General features: G+C 25.5%; 2 protein-coding genes across 2 annotated transcripts; both read right to left on the bottom strand.

Annotated features, from left to right (window-relative positions):
* Window positions 1–4,265: 4,265 nt before the first annotated feature.
* Window positions 4,266–10,415, bottom strand: LOC112592906. Its single transcript, XM_025337068.1, has 10 exons — window positions 10,380–10,415; window positions 9,094–9,173; window positions 8,416–8,574; window positions 6,977–7,208; window positions 6,711–6,827; window positions 5,816–6,027; window positions 5,564–5,741; window positions 4,789–5,048; window positions 4,539–4,713; window positions 4,266–4,467 (listed from the first exon to the last, which is right to left on the bottom strand). Exons 1-10 carry the CDS (start codon window positions 10,405–10,407, stop codon window positions 4,361–4,363), a joined length of 1,548 nt encoding a protein of 515 aa, XP_025192853.1. The 5' UTR covers window positions 10,408–10,415; the 3' UTR covers window positions 4,266–4,360.
* A 4-nt stretch (window positions 10,416–10,419) lies between these two features.
* Window positions 10,420–14,741, bottom strand: LOC112592908 (kinesin-like protein KIF6). The gene is made up of 8 exons (XM_025337070.1): window positions 14,643–14,741; window positions 14,486–14,571; window positions 14,206–14,280; window positions 13,321–13,363; window positions 13,154–13,247; window positions 12,973–13,087; window positions 12,610–12,843; window positions 10,420–10,801 (listed from the first exon to the last, which is right to left on the bottom strand). The coding sequence occupies exons 1-8, from the start codon at window positions 14,709–14,711 to the stop codon at window positions 10,564–10,566; spliced, it is 954 nt and encodes a 317-aa protein (XP_025192855.1). The 5' UTR covers window positions 14,712–14,741; the 3' UTR covers window positions 10,420–10,563.
* Between the last annotated feature and the right edge of the window lie 935 nt (window positions 14,742–15,676).

Consider the following 15,676-nt stretch of genomic DNA (forward strand, 5'->3'; position numbering starts at 1 on the left):
GTTTAACGGGGCACTGTTTGACAGGAATTCAATATTTTCCGTGATTGTACTTGGTTGTGTGATCTCCTGAGTATTTGAATTGGAACTATAAAATTGCAAAAATGTAAAAACAAAACTTTAATTTTTATTTTTACAGCAAAGCATTGTAATAATATCTATAAGTTGTTTTCGTTAATACGATAATATCATATTATGTTGTAGTTATTGTATAGATAAAACTGATACTGAACATGACATGTGTACAATGAATATTTGAATACTTTCAATAAATATTATTCAAATTAATATTGAAGATTTAATTCATTAAAATATTATTATTGACTGTTATATAATATTTACCTGTTAGTATTTTCGTTGCAATCAAATAGTATATTGATCAATCTCAAACGAAAGAGTTTGAACAGCACCATTGTTATTAACATCATAAAAAAGAGACAGCCGATTACATACATCCTTTTGTTGAGTACTGAATTTACTAATGTAAAGTATTCTTCAAACGCTATGTTACATCAAGTCCAACCCTTCGTCGACTGGTCATCACTTGTTATATTGAGGGGATCCATAACACGTGGCACTGGTTGGCAATTACAAAAGGCGTTTACGAAATTTTCACTGATTTTCTTGTTATTCTGACAATCATACGCATTAATATTATTATTATTATTATAGAGAGGCACATTAATGTTAGACAACTACAACCAAACAAAATTAATAATCGTTTATACAATATGCTATCAACGCGAATATTTGCTATAGAACGCTATATACTAAAAATCAGAAATTACCATTTTCGATTTATTTAACTAAATTGTATTATATTTATATGTATATAGGTACCTATAAGTATATTTTACAATTTTATTAGGCTTTCTATAAAAAAAATCAAATTAGTCTTAATAACACTAAAAAATGCATGCAAATATGCAGAATAAATATCAAAATACCGCCTTAAAAATATTAAATATGTCTTTTTAAAATTAGTTTATTAGGTACTAATCCAAAATCTATTCCCAATCAATTTACAATACTATTTTTATAACTTTAGACTTAAATACAAATACATACAAATATGAGATTTTTGAAATTAAAAATATAGGCATCACTATATCACACTATAGCGATCATCGTTCATAAACATGATTATATTGATCAATAAAAGTGGAGTTATAGTAAAGATAAGTTAATAATATAAACAACAAGTTTTTATCTTTTTCGTTAGATATAAAACCAATTGCCTACCTGTAGGTATATATTGATGTTTATATTATATTTAAGTTATTTTTTTGAACAAAATATGCATTTATTCATAAGAGTCTCTAAGTATGCAAAAATATGCAAAATAAAATTGAATATATCTGATTCTATGCCATACAAAACGAATTTATTACCTACTGGGTTTGCAATGTGTACGACTAAAAGAAAAAATATGTAAAAGTCATAAACATCCCATTCCTAATAAAAATATTGTATTATAAAAATAAAACGATTTTCATTTGAAAAGAGTATTTTATTAATCCAATTTTAAATTATGGTAGATAGCATATTGTAAGAGTATCTCAAAATCGAACTAGATTATCTTATTTTGGAATTAATTTATATTTTGATGCACCTAATATATTAATTTAAATTCTATTAATAACTTATACCTAATAATTATTTTTGTACATATTTTAACGTTATTTTTTTTGTATTACCCATTTAGTATAGATCCGCAAACATTGGCCACAGCGACAATGGGTTTGAAAATCACTGCCTTCTGGGCATATCACTGGACCCCAACAAGATTTTAACCATTCAGGTAGTATACTATCCACACTTAATACTGGTTTTAGATATTTTAGATTACTTAAAATGGCACTATAATAATAAAAAAAGATAAATAAAAAATCTCATTATATACATTTATTTTTTTATGAATTGTTTTCACTTAATAGAAGAGTAAAAATATTTAATGATCCACGACAATACAATAAATAATAATACACCGAAATCACAAATTTAATCAAACATATTTAACTTTTTGATATTTAGCTGAGTATTATTGGTTTAATAATAAATTATAAAATAAATCGCAAAATTAAATTCCTATCTAAACATTTTGAAGATCATCTAATGATCTTGGTAGACGCACAAACTCAGATGGTACAAATTTTCTTATATTTAAAAGAGATAGAGAAATTATATTTTTTTTCTCTTCTAAAATTCTCATTGGTTTTTACCTCTTACCCAAAACTCTAGAAGCCGTTTTACGACTCCTTGGCACACACAATGCATATAATCAAGGACTACAGTGGTTGTTATGTCTAAAGGAAGCTCTATCAGAGGACTTAATCCATCTTTATGGTATTCTATATTGGACTTTAATCGAAATGAATCATTAGTACGTAATGGTGCACACAAATTTAAAAAACAAACTTTATTGTCAATAAAATCACCTTCTACTTCGCATGAGTTACAACCAAAATACCCATTATGATTTTTAACTTTTAATAAAAATGCTTTTGCTGGGGCGTCTGCTACAATGTGAAAAATTTCAAAATGTATTATTTTATTTTCAATTTTAATTCCATGAGTTATAAGATTTTGAATCTCATTTAAAAAATGGCCTAAAAAATTCATTAACATTACTAGGTTTGCTTTTAAAACTATGGTAAATACCTACTGGAAAAATTTTATTTACAAAATGAGGTAAATTAACAAATGACAAAAGAATTGGCCAAAATTGAGTTTTTGAACTTTTTGCAAGTGGTAAACCGTCAATATTAAAGCTCAACTTAATAGTTATATTATCAGGAATACATTTTATTTGTTTAACTAAATGTGGTTTTATCATATTTAAGATACTTAAATCTAGATATGAACCATTTTCAATTTCAACAATCAAATGATTAGTTTTATGTTGGCCTAGGATAGTTCTAACATCTTTTGAAAGTTTTAAACCCGTACTACATAAAATGGATAACATTTCATTGGCACATCTATGTGATACATTGAAATCTACAATCCACTTACAAAAACGTTTTACTATATCTTGATTTGAGACTTCAAAATTTTTAGCAACTACTAATGAATCTTCATTTAAAATGGATTGAACACTGTTTGAAGCATTCTAAAAAAATTAAATGTATCAATATTTAATAGAAAAAATGAATATAAATTACCTACATTAATATTTATATGGTTTGGAATTAGTTGTGCAGGGAAAACTGGCTCTTTTGGTTCATTGTTAAATGATTCTAAATTAGTTTGTTCATTGAATTGTTGCTTATTATTTTGCTCATTGGAAGGCTTTTTAACCGGTATTGTATTCACTAATGCTATTTTGATCATATGAAAAAAAAAAAAATAATATATTATATTATAATCATGTTGGAAACAATTAATTTTGAAAATAAAATAACATAATGTTACTCACACAGTGCTATTTGAGTTTTGATTCTCCTCTGAAACTGGCGGTTAGAAATGCTTCCAATATGTTTGACTCTCCTACAAGATATTGATGAATCTAAGAAATAATCACACTTATCAAGTATATATTTTTTTTTTTTTTTATTTATTTAAGGTTTACAGGCTTCAACTACAAAGGTTATTAGCCAACATTTATGTTTAAGTTTAACAAAAAGAAAAAAAAAAATTTACAATATTTGTTTAAATAGATTTACAATTTGATTAATTTTGAAATTATATTTTGTTGATAAGGTTGTCTTTGGTGATGAATTCGATAGTTTTTAAAGTGTGTTCTTCATTTAGAGCTTCTTTGATGTTGAGTGGTAGGTTGAGAAGAGTGCGGGTTGGTTCGTGTACTGGGCATTCTTCAAAAATGTGTCTTATAGTGATACGGGTTTGGCACGTGTTGCATATAGGTGGTTGATCTTTACTGATGAGGAAGGAGTGTGTGAGAAAGGTGTGGCCGATTCTAATACGAGTGATGGCAATATTTTGACGTCGGTTGAGTTCCGGAGGTGTAGACCACTGTTTCACAGAACATTTTATGTGTTTAAGTTTGTTGGTATGTGGAATGGAGTCCCAGTGGTGTTGCCATGACAAAAGGATTTTATTTTTGATGGACGTGAAAATATCATAGGTTGATATTTTGTCGATGGTACTTATTTTAATAATTATAATAACAATGTAAAATTTAATATACTAATAACATTTACATGTAATCAAAAAATACTGATGGTAGAAGTGATAATACTTTTCAATTGTACCTATTACCTTTAATAAATATTAGTTATTAAATTTAATTTAAGATTTATGTAATTTAACAAAATATAAGAAAAAAAAATTGCAAGTTCCACTTATGACTGTAAATACAACTATAACTTTTTTAATTTATGAGTATCTTGAATGACATTCTTTATTTATTTTCTCTATCATATCTTGTCTTAGAAGTTCTGAACCAACTTTGGACGTCTAACTCAAATTGTGCATCAGAATTTTGAGGATACTGATTTTTGATAACACCTGATATAAAATATGTTAGTATTGTTTCAACTTTGAATTTTGTATAAGCACTAAGCTTTCAGATAACTTACTTCTCATAACAACAATAATTTGTAAATTTTGAACTTTATACTTTTTAACATCTTTTTCAAAAGCTCTACCTGTCCATGAACATTTGATAGCAAATTTATTTGTAAATAATTTATTCAAAATGCGTCTAATATTGGTTTTTGCATCTACACCACCAACTACACTTAGCATATGTTTCTACAAAATAGAAGTTCACTTAAATTAATTTAAATTTATATGCTTATTAAATAATAATTAGTACAGTCAACATACAAATTTCTCTTTCACATCATTATTTGTTTGAAGTACTCTTTCACAAACCAAAACATTTTCCCAGTTGGAAAATGGAAGTTGGTCTAAAAACTGTTTATCTTCCACATCATTTGAAAAAGCTAATCCTATAGGTAACACATGGCGGGCCAATTTTGCTACATCATTTTTTAAACTACTTATTTTGCTTAATATACGCTCATTCGTTAAACGAGCAGTTATCATTTCAGTTTGAATGTTCTTTAAAATACAATGAAGACCTTCTAATATGAAATATAATGAAAATTAAAGTAATTAATAAAGTAATACTAGATTTCTATTTAACACAAAAATAAAGCAATAATTGTACCTTATACCTAATCAATTTTAATTCTATTGATTAGAACTTGGAAGGGAGTCAATATTAATGAATATTATAGTTAAAATACTTGGTAAATACAACCATACTTAGCAAAAAAAAAAAAAATAAACATTTAATATACAAGTTTTAGCTCAAGATTTCAAGCAAAAGAATTAATATAATACATAATACCTATTTAAAGTTCATTTAAATTTATAAACTTAAAAATAATGTTTATAAAATAACGTAAAATATAATGCTTTAAAACAAACTGAAGGTAAACTGTGAAAAACCTCTTTGTATCAACCATTACCATTAACTATTATCTAACCAAACCTAACCACCTAGATATCCATTAGCTACCTAAGTATCTATTAACTACTAGTTAGCGAGGAAATATAAATGTTGTAATTTAAGAAATTAGATATTTTATCTTACCTTCATCAAATGTACTTGGCAAAGATAAATGGCTTAAATCATTATTGGTTTTAGAACTCAATAAACTTTGATTTTTTTCAAAATTTAAATTTTGCATTGTTGAATAATTGTTATCACTAGCAGAAATAAACGTCGGTGAATTAGAGAAACATTGATTATGATCTTCAATGTAAGGCACCTATTATACATAAATTATACAAATCCAAAATAAATTATACTATGTCAAATTTATTTACAGTAATAAGTTATTACTTGTAAGTCTGAAATAGATGAAGTTAGAATTTTTGACGTTTGAGTTAAAGTATCTTTCAATGTGCCAATATTTAAATTTTCGTTAGCATATTTTGTAGATGTTAAATCATTAGGTGCTTGCAGATTTATATATGACATTTCTTGTAATTCTGTAATTGGTTCAGAACTTATCATAGTACTAGCTACAGCAGGCACAATATTATAACCATTATCTATCAAAGAAAATTAAATCAGGAACATGCAATAGGTACGTTACATAAAAATAAAAATTTTAATAATAAATTTCAAGTGAAAAATGTTGTTTTAATCATGATATCTATAAAAATGATTATAACCCTTTCAGCTCTAACCCTCACATTTGTGTTGGTAATTAACTATTAACTAATTGCCTGATAAATATTTATTTTGAGATCTATTTAAAGACTAACCATCACATTTGTGTGGGTTATTTAGTATAGCCCCAAAGACCTGAGACATGTAAAGTGTTTCAAACTTTGTGATATTTTGTACATACACTTGATTATTTATATAAAGCTTCAAAAAATTGTTAAAAAAATTATTAGATTTTTATTCAGATAAACAAGTTTTTTTTATATATAAAATGAAACATATTTTTAAAAAATAAACACTTAATTTGATTTAAATTAATTTTTTAATTCTGACCATTTTCCTATTTTAGAATTAATTGTTCATTGAACAAGTCACAAGACCCATGTCTATCAGTTTATATTAATTATTTTGGAAATCTACTAATATCAAGTTAAAACAAATGTATTCAACATCAAATTTGGAAGCTGATAACAATTAATAAATGTTTGACAAATAAGAACTTGGTACTAATAATATAAATATTACACAAAAACTAATAAATAAATTTAACTAAAATAATGTTTACCTTCAATGCATGAATTATCATTACTTAAAGAACTACAACATTTTCGTTTTTTATTAGAAATGTCCTCGTTATATGTTGATTCTAGTTCATACTTATGCCAAGCCTTAGAAAATTGTCCTAATAGAAAAATTTAACTATTATTACAAGAAAAAAATTGAATTAATAGAAATAAGTAGGAAAGTAACTAAGTTAACTATAAAATAATGCTATAGGTAATATTAATACTAATTAAAAATTATTTAAATATAATCTGTGTAGAATCTTACCATAAGTTTTGTTGCCATCAAATACTTTAATTTTGTGCAGTGTCCATGAATAATCTGGGTCTTCAGCTAACTTTAAATCATAACGTGTCACTCTTTTTGATGGCCATTTACAATACTTAACAGAACACTTGGACAAATTCTCTGAATCTGTTTCGATCAACCAATTTATTGGGATCACACAATCTTTACCGCCAATAAACTTTACAACCACCCATTTCATACTATTACGACCCTGCAATGCCATATTTACAAATATTAATATTAAATATATCTGAATATAAAATATAATATGTTTAAAGGTAACATTGATAATTTCACAATCATCGTTAAACTGTTTACTTATTGTACTAGGTAGGTAAATAGCATATACTTTAGGTACCTACATAAATGAAATTTAAATACTATTCATAATTAATACTATTCTATTTTATCCTTATCTTTTTAATGAAGTTCGCCATGACGCACTACACAGTTCTTATATTATACTATAAATCACAATTACTACTCAATAGTCAATAAACAAAATAAGAAGGTACACGAGGTAGGTTAAATCGTAAACCGTAAACCTCAAACGTAAATCGTATTAAAATTAAACACACGGAAAGTAGACAACAGTCTTATTGACATGTGACAATATAAAAATTAAAAAAAAAATTTTAAAATAAATTTTAATAAAAATTTTATACCCTCACAAGTTACAAGTCATGCCGCGGTTAAGCGCGAATTTTCGTGGTATAAAATGGATAACAACAAACCGGTGTCTATAATATAATAAAAACGGCCGTCTAATTATAGCTAAAAATATATTGAGATAAAATGTATTTTCCAAACATCTACGTAATATTTAGTTAACATAACAAAATTATGTAATTCTTGAAACACACAAAGTATATAATTGGAACGTCCTTTTTCAATCTTAAATTATAATATGTTTATGGACTATTCTTGTAACAGTCAAGTAATATTCCATTGTAATGTTTTTATTAAGCCTTAAATTGTATATCAGTGGAATGTTTGTAACATTCCTTTGCACGGTATCCCTAATCATAAATTTTCTATAATATACAATATTAATTAAAATATATTTAAAAAAAAAAAAAAACATTAATGAATATTTTATATTTTATTTATTTAAATTTAAATTTAAAACAATTCAATTTATTTATTATTTTATTTTTATCGAAATAATAACGTCTTTAAATTTAATGTTTTTAATTTGTAGGTTCTTAAAAGTTAAAACCGTGTATAATATAGTTTATGAAAAGTGTAGACACATGTCACTTGCATTCAAAATAAATCCATACTCCAATATATTGTCTATATATTCGAAAAAATTTATCTAGGTATAGACGATGTATTTATCATTCAAATAAAAATGTATACGAAAAGAAAATTGTTAATTGAATATGCTTAATATTAAAGATGGATTTAAAATAAACCTTCTGGTTATCATTAGTTCCATCGCTGAAGTCCATAACTAATGGTTTTTTCATATTGACTGCCGGAACGTTGATGATACCATCTCCGATGGCAAAGTCAAACAGTTCGGATTGACCGTCATGAACATCACATGCTACATTCGTATTGTTTCCGTCGACCTAAAATAAAGATAATACATAATATTATGACCATTTATCATTACGATTGGAGACTCTCGTCTCTTTAAAACACGTTATTTGGCTCCCACGAAATAATTATTACAAAAAAATGCACATCAATAGTATAATATAGAAAAATAATAAAATCTATAAAAATATCCCTGGCATCATCTATTTATTATCTATGTCCTATATTAAGGAGCTATAATATTAACCAAAGGCGACGAAATTCTGCGTAAAACGATGTGTACAGCTAACGTATTAGAAGTACAATGTTTTTGCAAGTATCAGCGCATCATTTCGTTAATCCGACAACCGGCGGACAACCGTCTAGCTTGCATTTTGCTAACATTATTAATTGACTATTAACATTAAACATAATATGTGTTTATTATGTATATAGCTTTATACTTGTACCTTCATTAAATAACAACTTTTATAAATCAAATAACGAAAAAAGATACAGTGGTTTAACTTTTGAGCGATAAAAAATAAATAAAAGAGATACACATAATTTACTTTTAATTCTTCATGCAGTTCATCGTGCAGTTCTTCGTGGTTGTTAATTGTAATCGTCAAGTCTCCGTTGTTTTCTGTATCTTGAATAAAAAAAAGAATATTTTAATTAACTAAAGAATATAAACAAACTAACTTGCTTAATTACATAATAAGATACATTTAATAAAATAATATATTTTTTATATACTTGTAGAAACATTATGATAAAAATATTAATAGTAAATAAATCTATTATATTTTTTTTTCGATAAGACATCACTTGAACGGTTTTTCATTCAATATTAAACTATCATAATTATTATGAAATCAAAGTTAAAATACAATAATTGAATAATAATATTTTAACTATAAATTAAAATATTAAGTTTTGATCCTATTATTTACAAAAATTAACTTAAATAAATCACTTACTCAAAAATTGTAATGATGTCAATTTTTCATATTCTTTTATTTTTTTTTCTGCTTTTGATAAAGCTTTTTTCAACTAATAAAGTAAAGGATAATTAATATTTATTTTACTATAATGAATCATGTATTGAACTATTCTTTGTCAAATAAAAGTTTATGACGAAACTATTTTTATATACACAAATATTAGTTATAAATAAAGGCCAGCATGCTCGCCCACAATTTTCCCTTTAGTTATTTATTTAAATTTAAATGTTTGAAATTTTTATAATGTAAACATATAGATTTTTTTTATTGAATTCAAAAACAATGATACAAATTTTTTTTTTATGAGAAACGCTCTTTTTAGTTTTTTCTATACATAAGTAACTAAAGTATACTTACTTTATGTGAATTCATTAATATCGTATAATCTGTTTACAATTTAATGAATAGTAATAATAAGTACTAGACTAATTATTAAAATATATCTTTTTTAAATTAATTATTATTTATTGTCCTTCGTACATAAATTAAGAAATATTAATTCAGAAATATTAACAAAAAATAATATTTTAATAACAGGCTTCTTACAATCTTACATGAAAAAAAAAAGTAATTTATTAAATAAATAAAATTGGTGTGTGAACGTTTTTAAAATGGATAAATGGTACTTATTCAGATATAAAAAGGATGTAAAACGCTAAGCAATACGATATAAGTAATTGATTAAAAAATTGACTAAGCTCAATAAAAAAAAATTATGATATACTTAAATTTCTATAGGTTACAACTAAAATTAAAATTATTTTCACGCATAAATTATAATACTTTTAATAATACTTTTTAATTACCGCACAGATAACTAATATTTCAGTTTTTATTAAATGAAAAAATACCTCTTTGTTTTCTTTTTCTAAATTCCATGTCGCGGTCGTTTTAAATTTAAATTTTGGTCTAGAGATCTCTTTCATTTTTTTAATTGCTGCCACTGCTTTAGAAAATCGGCAAGTTGATAACGATTCCTGTAATGGATATTCAGAGATTTTAATCGATTAATCAAAAATGATATAGTGTGTTAATTTAACTAACTCCGATGCATTGATAATTTAATACGATAGTGGCAATCATTGCGGTAGCACATTTTGTACCTAACGAGCCTTTGAGTACCGACGTTATCGTAGAATTACGATACGGTACGTATAATTTAGGATTTTCTAGTATATTTATAACGTGATTTAGATGATGTAACGACGAGTTTATGGAGCGCGACTCGGCCAAGATCTTTTTGTTTGCAACGGATTTTGAAATCCGTTCAGATCTGGAAATAAAAAATGAAAAAAAATAAATACATTTTAGAATTTACAAAAAATTATATTTATTCTCACTTGACTTTAAACACAAGAAATAAAACTAGAAAATTTTTGGTATAATAATATTAGTAATTTTAGTAATATTTAAAAAAATATATACTCGTTTAAGTAGTTATATTTGTCAAATAAATGTGCTATTATACAAGAAACTAGCATAAATCTTTCATAATATATGAAAAATACTCTTATTTAGATAAAATAGAATAATAACGATTGCATTATCAATATTTGTTTTATCTTCTAAAACAGAGGTTTTCAAATGTTAGGTCGTAACTCAAAAGGGATCGCGATTAAATTTTAAGAAGGTTGCGTAAAGTTTTAAAATATTTATATATTTTTATAAAATATTCAATTTTCTTCAGAATGCAAATTTATAATATAAAAAAAGTATTTATATTTTTTGTACATAAATTCTACTAAATATATTCCATTATTTTAACACGTGTCACCAGGCTAAACATTATCACAAATTATAATATACAGTGATCAACAACAAAACAAAAACAAAAAAATGCTCATTATGTTTCGGCCTACAAGTGAATTAAACGGTGTCCTGATCGAAATACGTATAAGATGATACAACCTTAACTCATTTGATGTACCGACTATATTGGTGTCGGTAAATATTTTTGCTACTGTCAATCTATGCACCAAACGGTGTACTTCCGAGGGCCAAAGTATAATTTTTTGTAGGTTGGTTGAATTTAAAAATTTTCCAAAATAAGTCGTGTCGTATTAAGTTTAGAAACCTATTTTTTTTACTGTTTTAGAGGGTTAAATGTGATGGATGGGAGTATTTTTAGATTAATTTTCTACAAACATTAAGCCGATGAATATTATCATCATATTTTTACTTAAGCATTGTTGATAGAAAAATCAAATCTAAAAACCATAAACTATTTTACGAATATTCAATTGCTATTAAGATTTAGAGTAAGGTCGAGAATATAGGAAGTATAGGGTTTATTAGTAAAGAGCTTTTTGCAGGTACCTATTAGCTGTTGCAGTGCCTACACGGATAAAAGGTTTAAGCATTTAATTTAAGTATGACAACTGACAAGTAGTCATTCTATAAGTCTACAAGTTCCGATCGCCACTCGTTTTGGGAGTTCTTTTCCATACCCTTCACGGGTAAATATAGTCTATCTGAAGTTTAAAGAAAGTCGGAAGAATGTATCTTCTAAGCAAATGTAGAGGTAGTACCTCAACCCGTGATCGTCTTACGAACAATCGTAATTATTTCATACTTAGTTTGTATGGTTATTTTCGTCGAACAATTTTCTTTTATGAATATCTACAAATAGCATTATACTCGTATATACTATACCTATACATAGCTTTTTATTCGTAAAAAAGACTTGCTTATAGCTACATCAAACTTATAAATCAACATTTATGAAAGATACTTATAGTTATAAAAAATTTAAAAGATTATAAATAGCTAAATAGAAGATTCAAAATATTTTAAAAATTGTACCATGTAATTTATGAAAATTTTAAGTATTTATGATTATCTTTTTTTGAGTTAAACCAAAAAAAAATTCAAAGTTTGTTAAAAACTGGTTTTACATTAAAATCTTTATTTTCCCTATTTATTTTTTTTTCATTTCAGTAAATTTTAAAGTGCAATCTTTTTTTTATTTTTATTTCCCAGAGATTAGTTTATACTTTAAAATCAATTTACTAACCGAGAAACATATAATTGAAAAATCGACACTTTCATTGCTCTGCTTAAATTATAAAATATATTACTTACCCTGCTAAATCCACTAAATTGAGCTTCATCTCTTTATGTTTACTTTTATAACTTATCATGCAAATACAGTGTGATCGACTGGATTGTGCATTCATACTTGTGGATGAAACACTTTTCCTCGTGTTAACCACCTCCAAAATTTTGATGGCATCATTACAATTAGTTATTTTTATTTTCGTTAAATTTTTAAATTTGATGTCACCTTTTAAACTTATGCTGAACTTTAATTTTTCACTAAATTATAAAAAACACATTAAATCACATAGTTAGTTTTTATCGGACTAAATTATTATTATTATTTTTTTACTAAATTATTTTTACGCTATTTATCTTATGTAATATTGATTTTGTTAATAAGCTTACTTCAATTTCGTATGTTTTGTTTTTTTCAATGGTAAATTATTTGCGTCTATTAATAAATCGTACACGTCGTCGTTGTATATTTCAATGTATTCCATTGAGAAATCGTGATGTAGTTCTAAAAAACTTTTTTTATTATTGCGATTTGAAATTAAAAATGTATAAAATGGACTTCAATAATTACCTTCTGTGCGTTGAAATAAATATTCAAAAGATCGAGGTATAATACCTCGATCTTCTTGAGACCCATACATTGTATGGGTCTTTCCGCTACTAGTCTATAGAATAAAAATAATTAGTAATGTATTATTAAAAAATATTAAAGAAAAATAACAAAAAATTTCTCATCACCTGTCCGTATGTAAAAATGGTGCTGTTCATACCGAGTAGAAATCTGAAATAATATATGTATGTATGAAGTTTAAATTTAAGTGAATCAAATGCATTAGTTATAGGTGCTTAACTATCTTTATAGATATATATATATACAGGACATAATTTTACATTTTTGATTTATTTTTCATAGTATATTTTTCATTAAAAACCGTACATTATATGTAATTTTTCAATAGATTAAACATTTGTGTTCGTATACACACTATACACATACAAAGTTAGATAAGTATTAAGTCGATTCGCAAATTTCTGTTTAATTTTAAAAATAGTCTTACATTTTAAGTTTACAAGGGTTTTTTTATTTAAAAAAAATTCATTTTGTTCAACATTGCGATAAAAATATGTGTTAACTACATTTTATATGTAAATAGGTAAAATACGATGAGATAGTTTATTCTATTTAATAAATTTCCCTTAATTTTGGATAGTAATATTAATTTCATAATATATGGATGGCAAATACCCGGAAATAAAACAAAAAACAATAAATTGCTTGCAGTCACTTTCGAACACTTTTTGCGATCGTTGTCAGCTAAGGTTTAATCTTCGTCCTAAAGTGAAAAGAGTAAAGAGACGGCTAACAAATCGAATAATTAAAATGGTTAACTAACTAAATCCCAAATTTTAAAATGTTTTTAAATAAGTTTTTTTACAAACGCTTTTAAACTATTTAATAATATTATATAATATTATTACTGTATAACCTAACTTCAAAGCCATAAAAATGTACAAACATATTATACTAATGTTGTTATATTGGTGTTAGGTACTCGGATTTTAAACTAATTTGACCAAGATTGAAAAAAGTACTTAGGTTAGGTAATATTAAAAAATATTTACTTATCCAATATTGGTACAGCCACATTTTCGAAAACCATGATTTGTGGCGTATTCTCTTTGAATATTCTGTGATATCTAATTAATAATTAGTATAATGTATAATTATTCATACTTAATATCAAGGGTCTTCGAATTTTTTAGGCAGCGTGCCACATATTATTTTTTTTAAATCTCACAAGCCACAATCTCAATAAAAACACGTATTAAATAAACAAAAATGTGTTCACGAGCCAGGGGTCTAAGGTACTGCATTATATATTATGTTATATTATACACTTACTGATATTTTTGGTACAGGTCGTTCCTTGAAGCTTTGAACTTGACATCAAGAACATCAATACCTGGTTTTTGTTTAATTACTTCATACTATAAATTAAAAATTATGGATGTATTATCATAATTTATGCATAATAAAAGAATGGGGAAAATTAACTTACATTGATAGATTTTTCACTTTCCTTAAGTGGCCTAATCCTGCAATAAACTTTAATTCCTTGAACACTCATATTGCAAAACCAATATACAATAATTCAAGGCAAATGATAATTGAAATAAGTTTCAATGGCGAGCCTCAACAGTTTAACAGACTAATATGATCAAAAACAATTGAAATTTTTTTGCGAACAAAACTAAATTCGTACTATTGTAAAATACAAGTAACTGCGCGTTCCAAAGTCAAATCAAAAGATACATTAGCTTATAAACAACCTATAGAAATAACATTCTTGGTCACTAAGCAATTCATTTTTAATTAATGTTTTTAACCGTGGCCAAATTATATAATATTATGCACACATTTTTAAAATATTTAGATAAACCAAAATGTTCAATTCTCTTACTGGTAAATAATTGTACTAATTATTATACTCGTAGAAATGTATTTATTATTTTTTCTTACTAAATAAATTAATATTTTTCAAAAAATCGATTTGCGTACATTTGAGTATATTATGAATGTAATAAATATTTATACATAACTTTCAGAATATAGTATGAACTTATTCCAATTTATTGAGTTTTCTAAAATTATCATTTTCTTCCTAATTTATAATAATAAAAAAAATGCCTTTATTTGAAAAAAAAAAGAAATTTGGATCGAGATAGGACATTTAATTTTATACATCGACGTCATTTTTGGGGGTTTGAAGTAAGATGAGAGTTTTATCCTGTCTAATGTTATTAGCAGTCCGATGGACAGGTTCCTGAATGTTGTCGTTTAACTATTATTGGTGAAAAATGCATATAAAATACATTTTGTAATATTTTTCCAAAATATCGTGTTTTGCAGTATTGTGAATGACAAATTATTGTCATAATGATAAATTCGTTATTAATAATTAATAGTTGGAATAAAATCGAGTGTATTTTTATGTATATATAGAAAAACCTCCAACGGACACCTTTCATTAATGGACGTTTTTTGTGGGACAGAGACATTTTCTCTACTTTTCAATGGAAAACCCTCCGAATA

The sequence above is a fragment of the Melanaphis sacchari genome, unplaced genomic scaffold, assembly GCF_002803265.2.
Source record: "Melanaphis sacchari strain LSU unplaced genomic scaffold, SCAv2.0 Contig19_pilon_pilon, whole genome shotgun sequence".
NCBI lineage: Eukaryota > Metazoa > Arthropoda > Insecta > Hemiptera > Aphididae > Melanaphis > Melanaphis sacchari.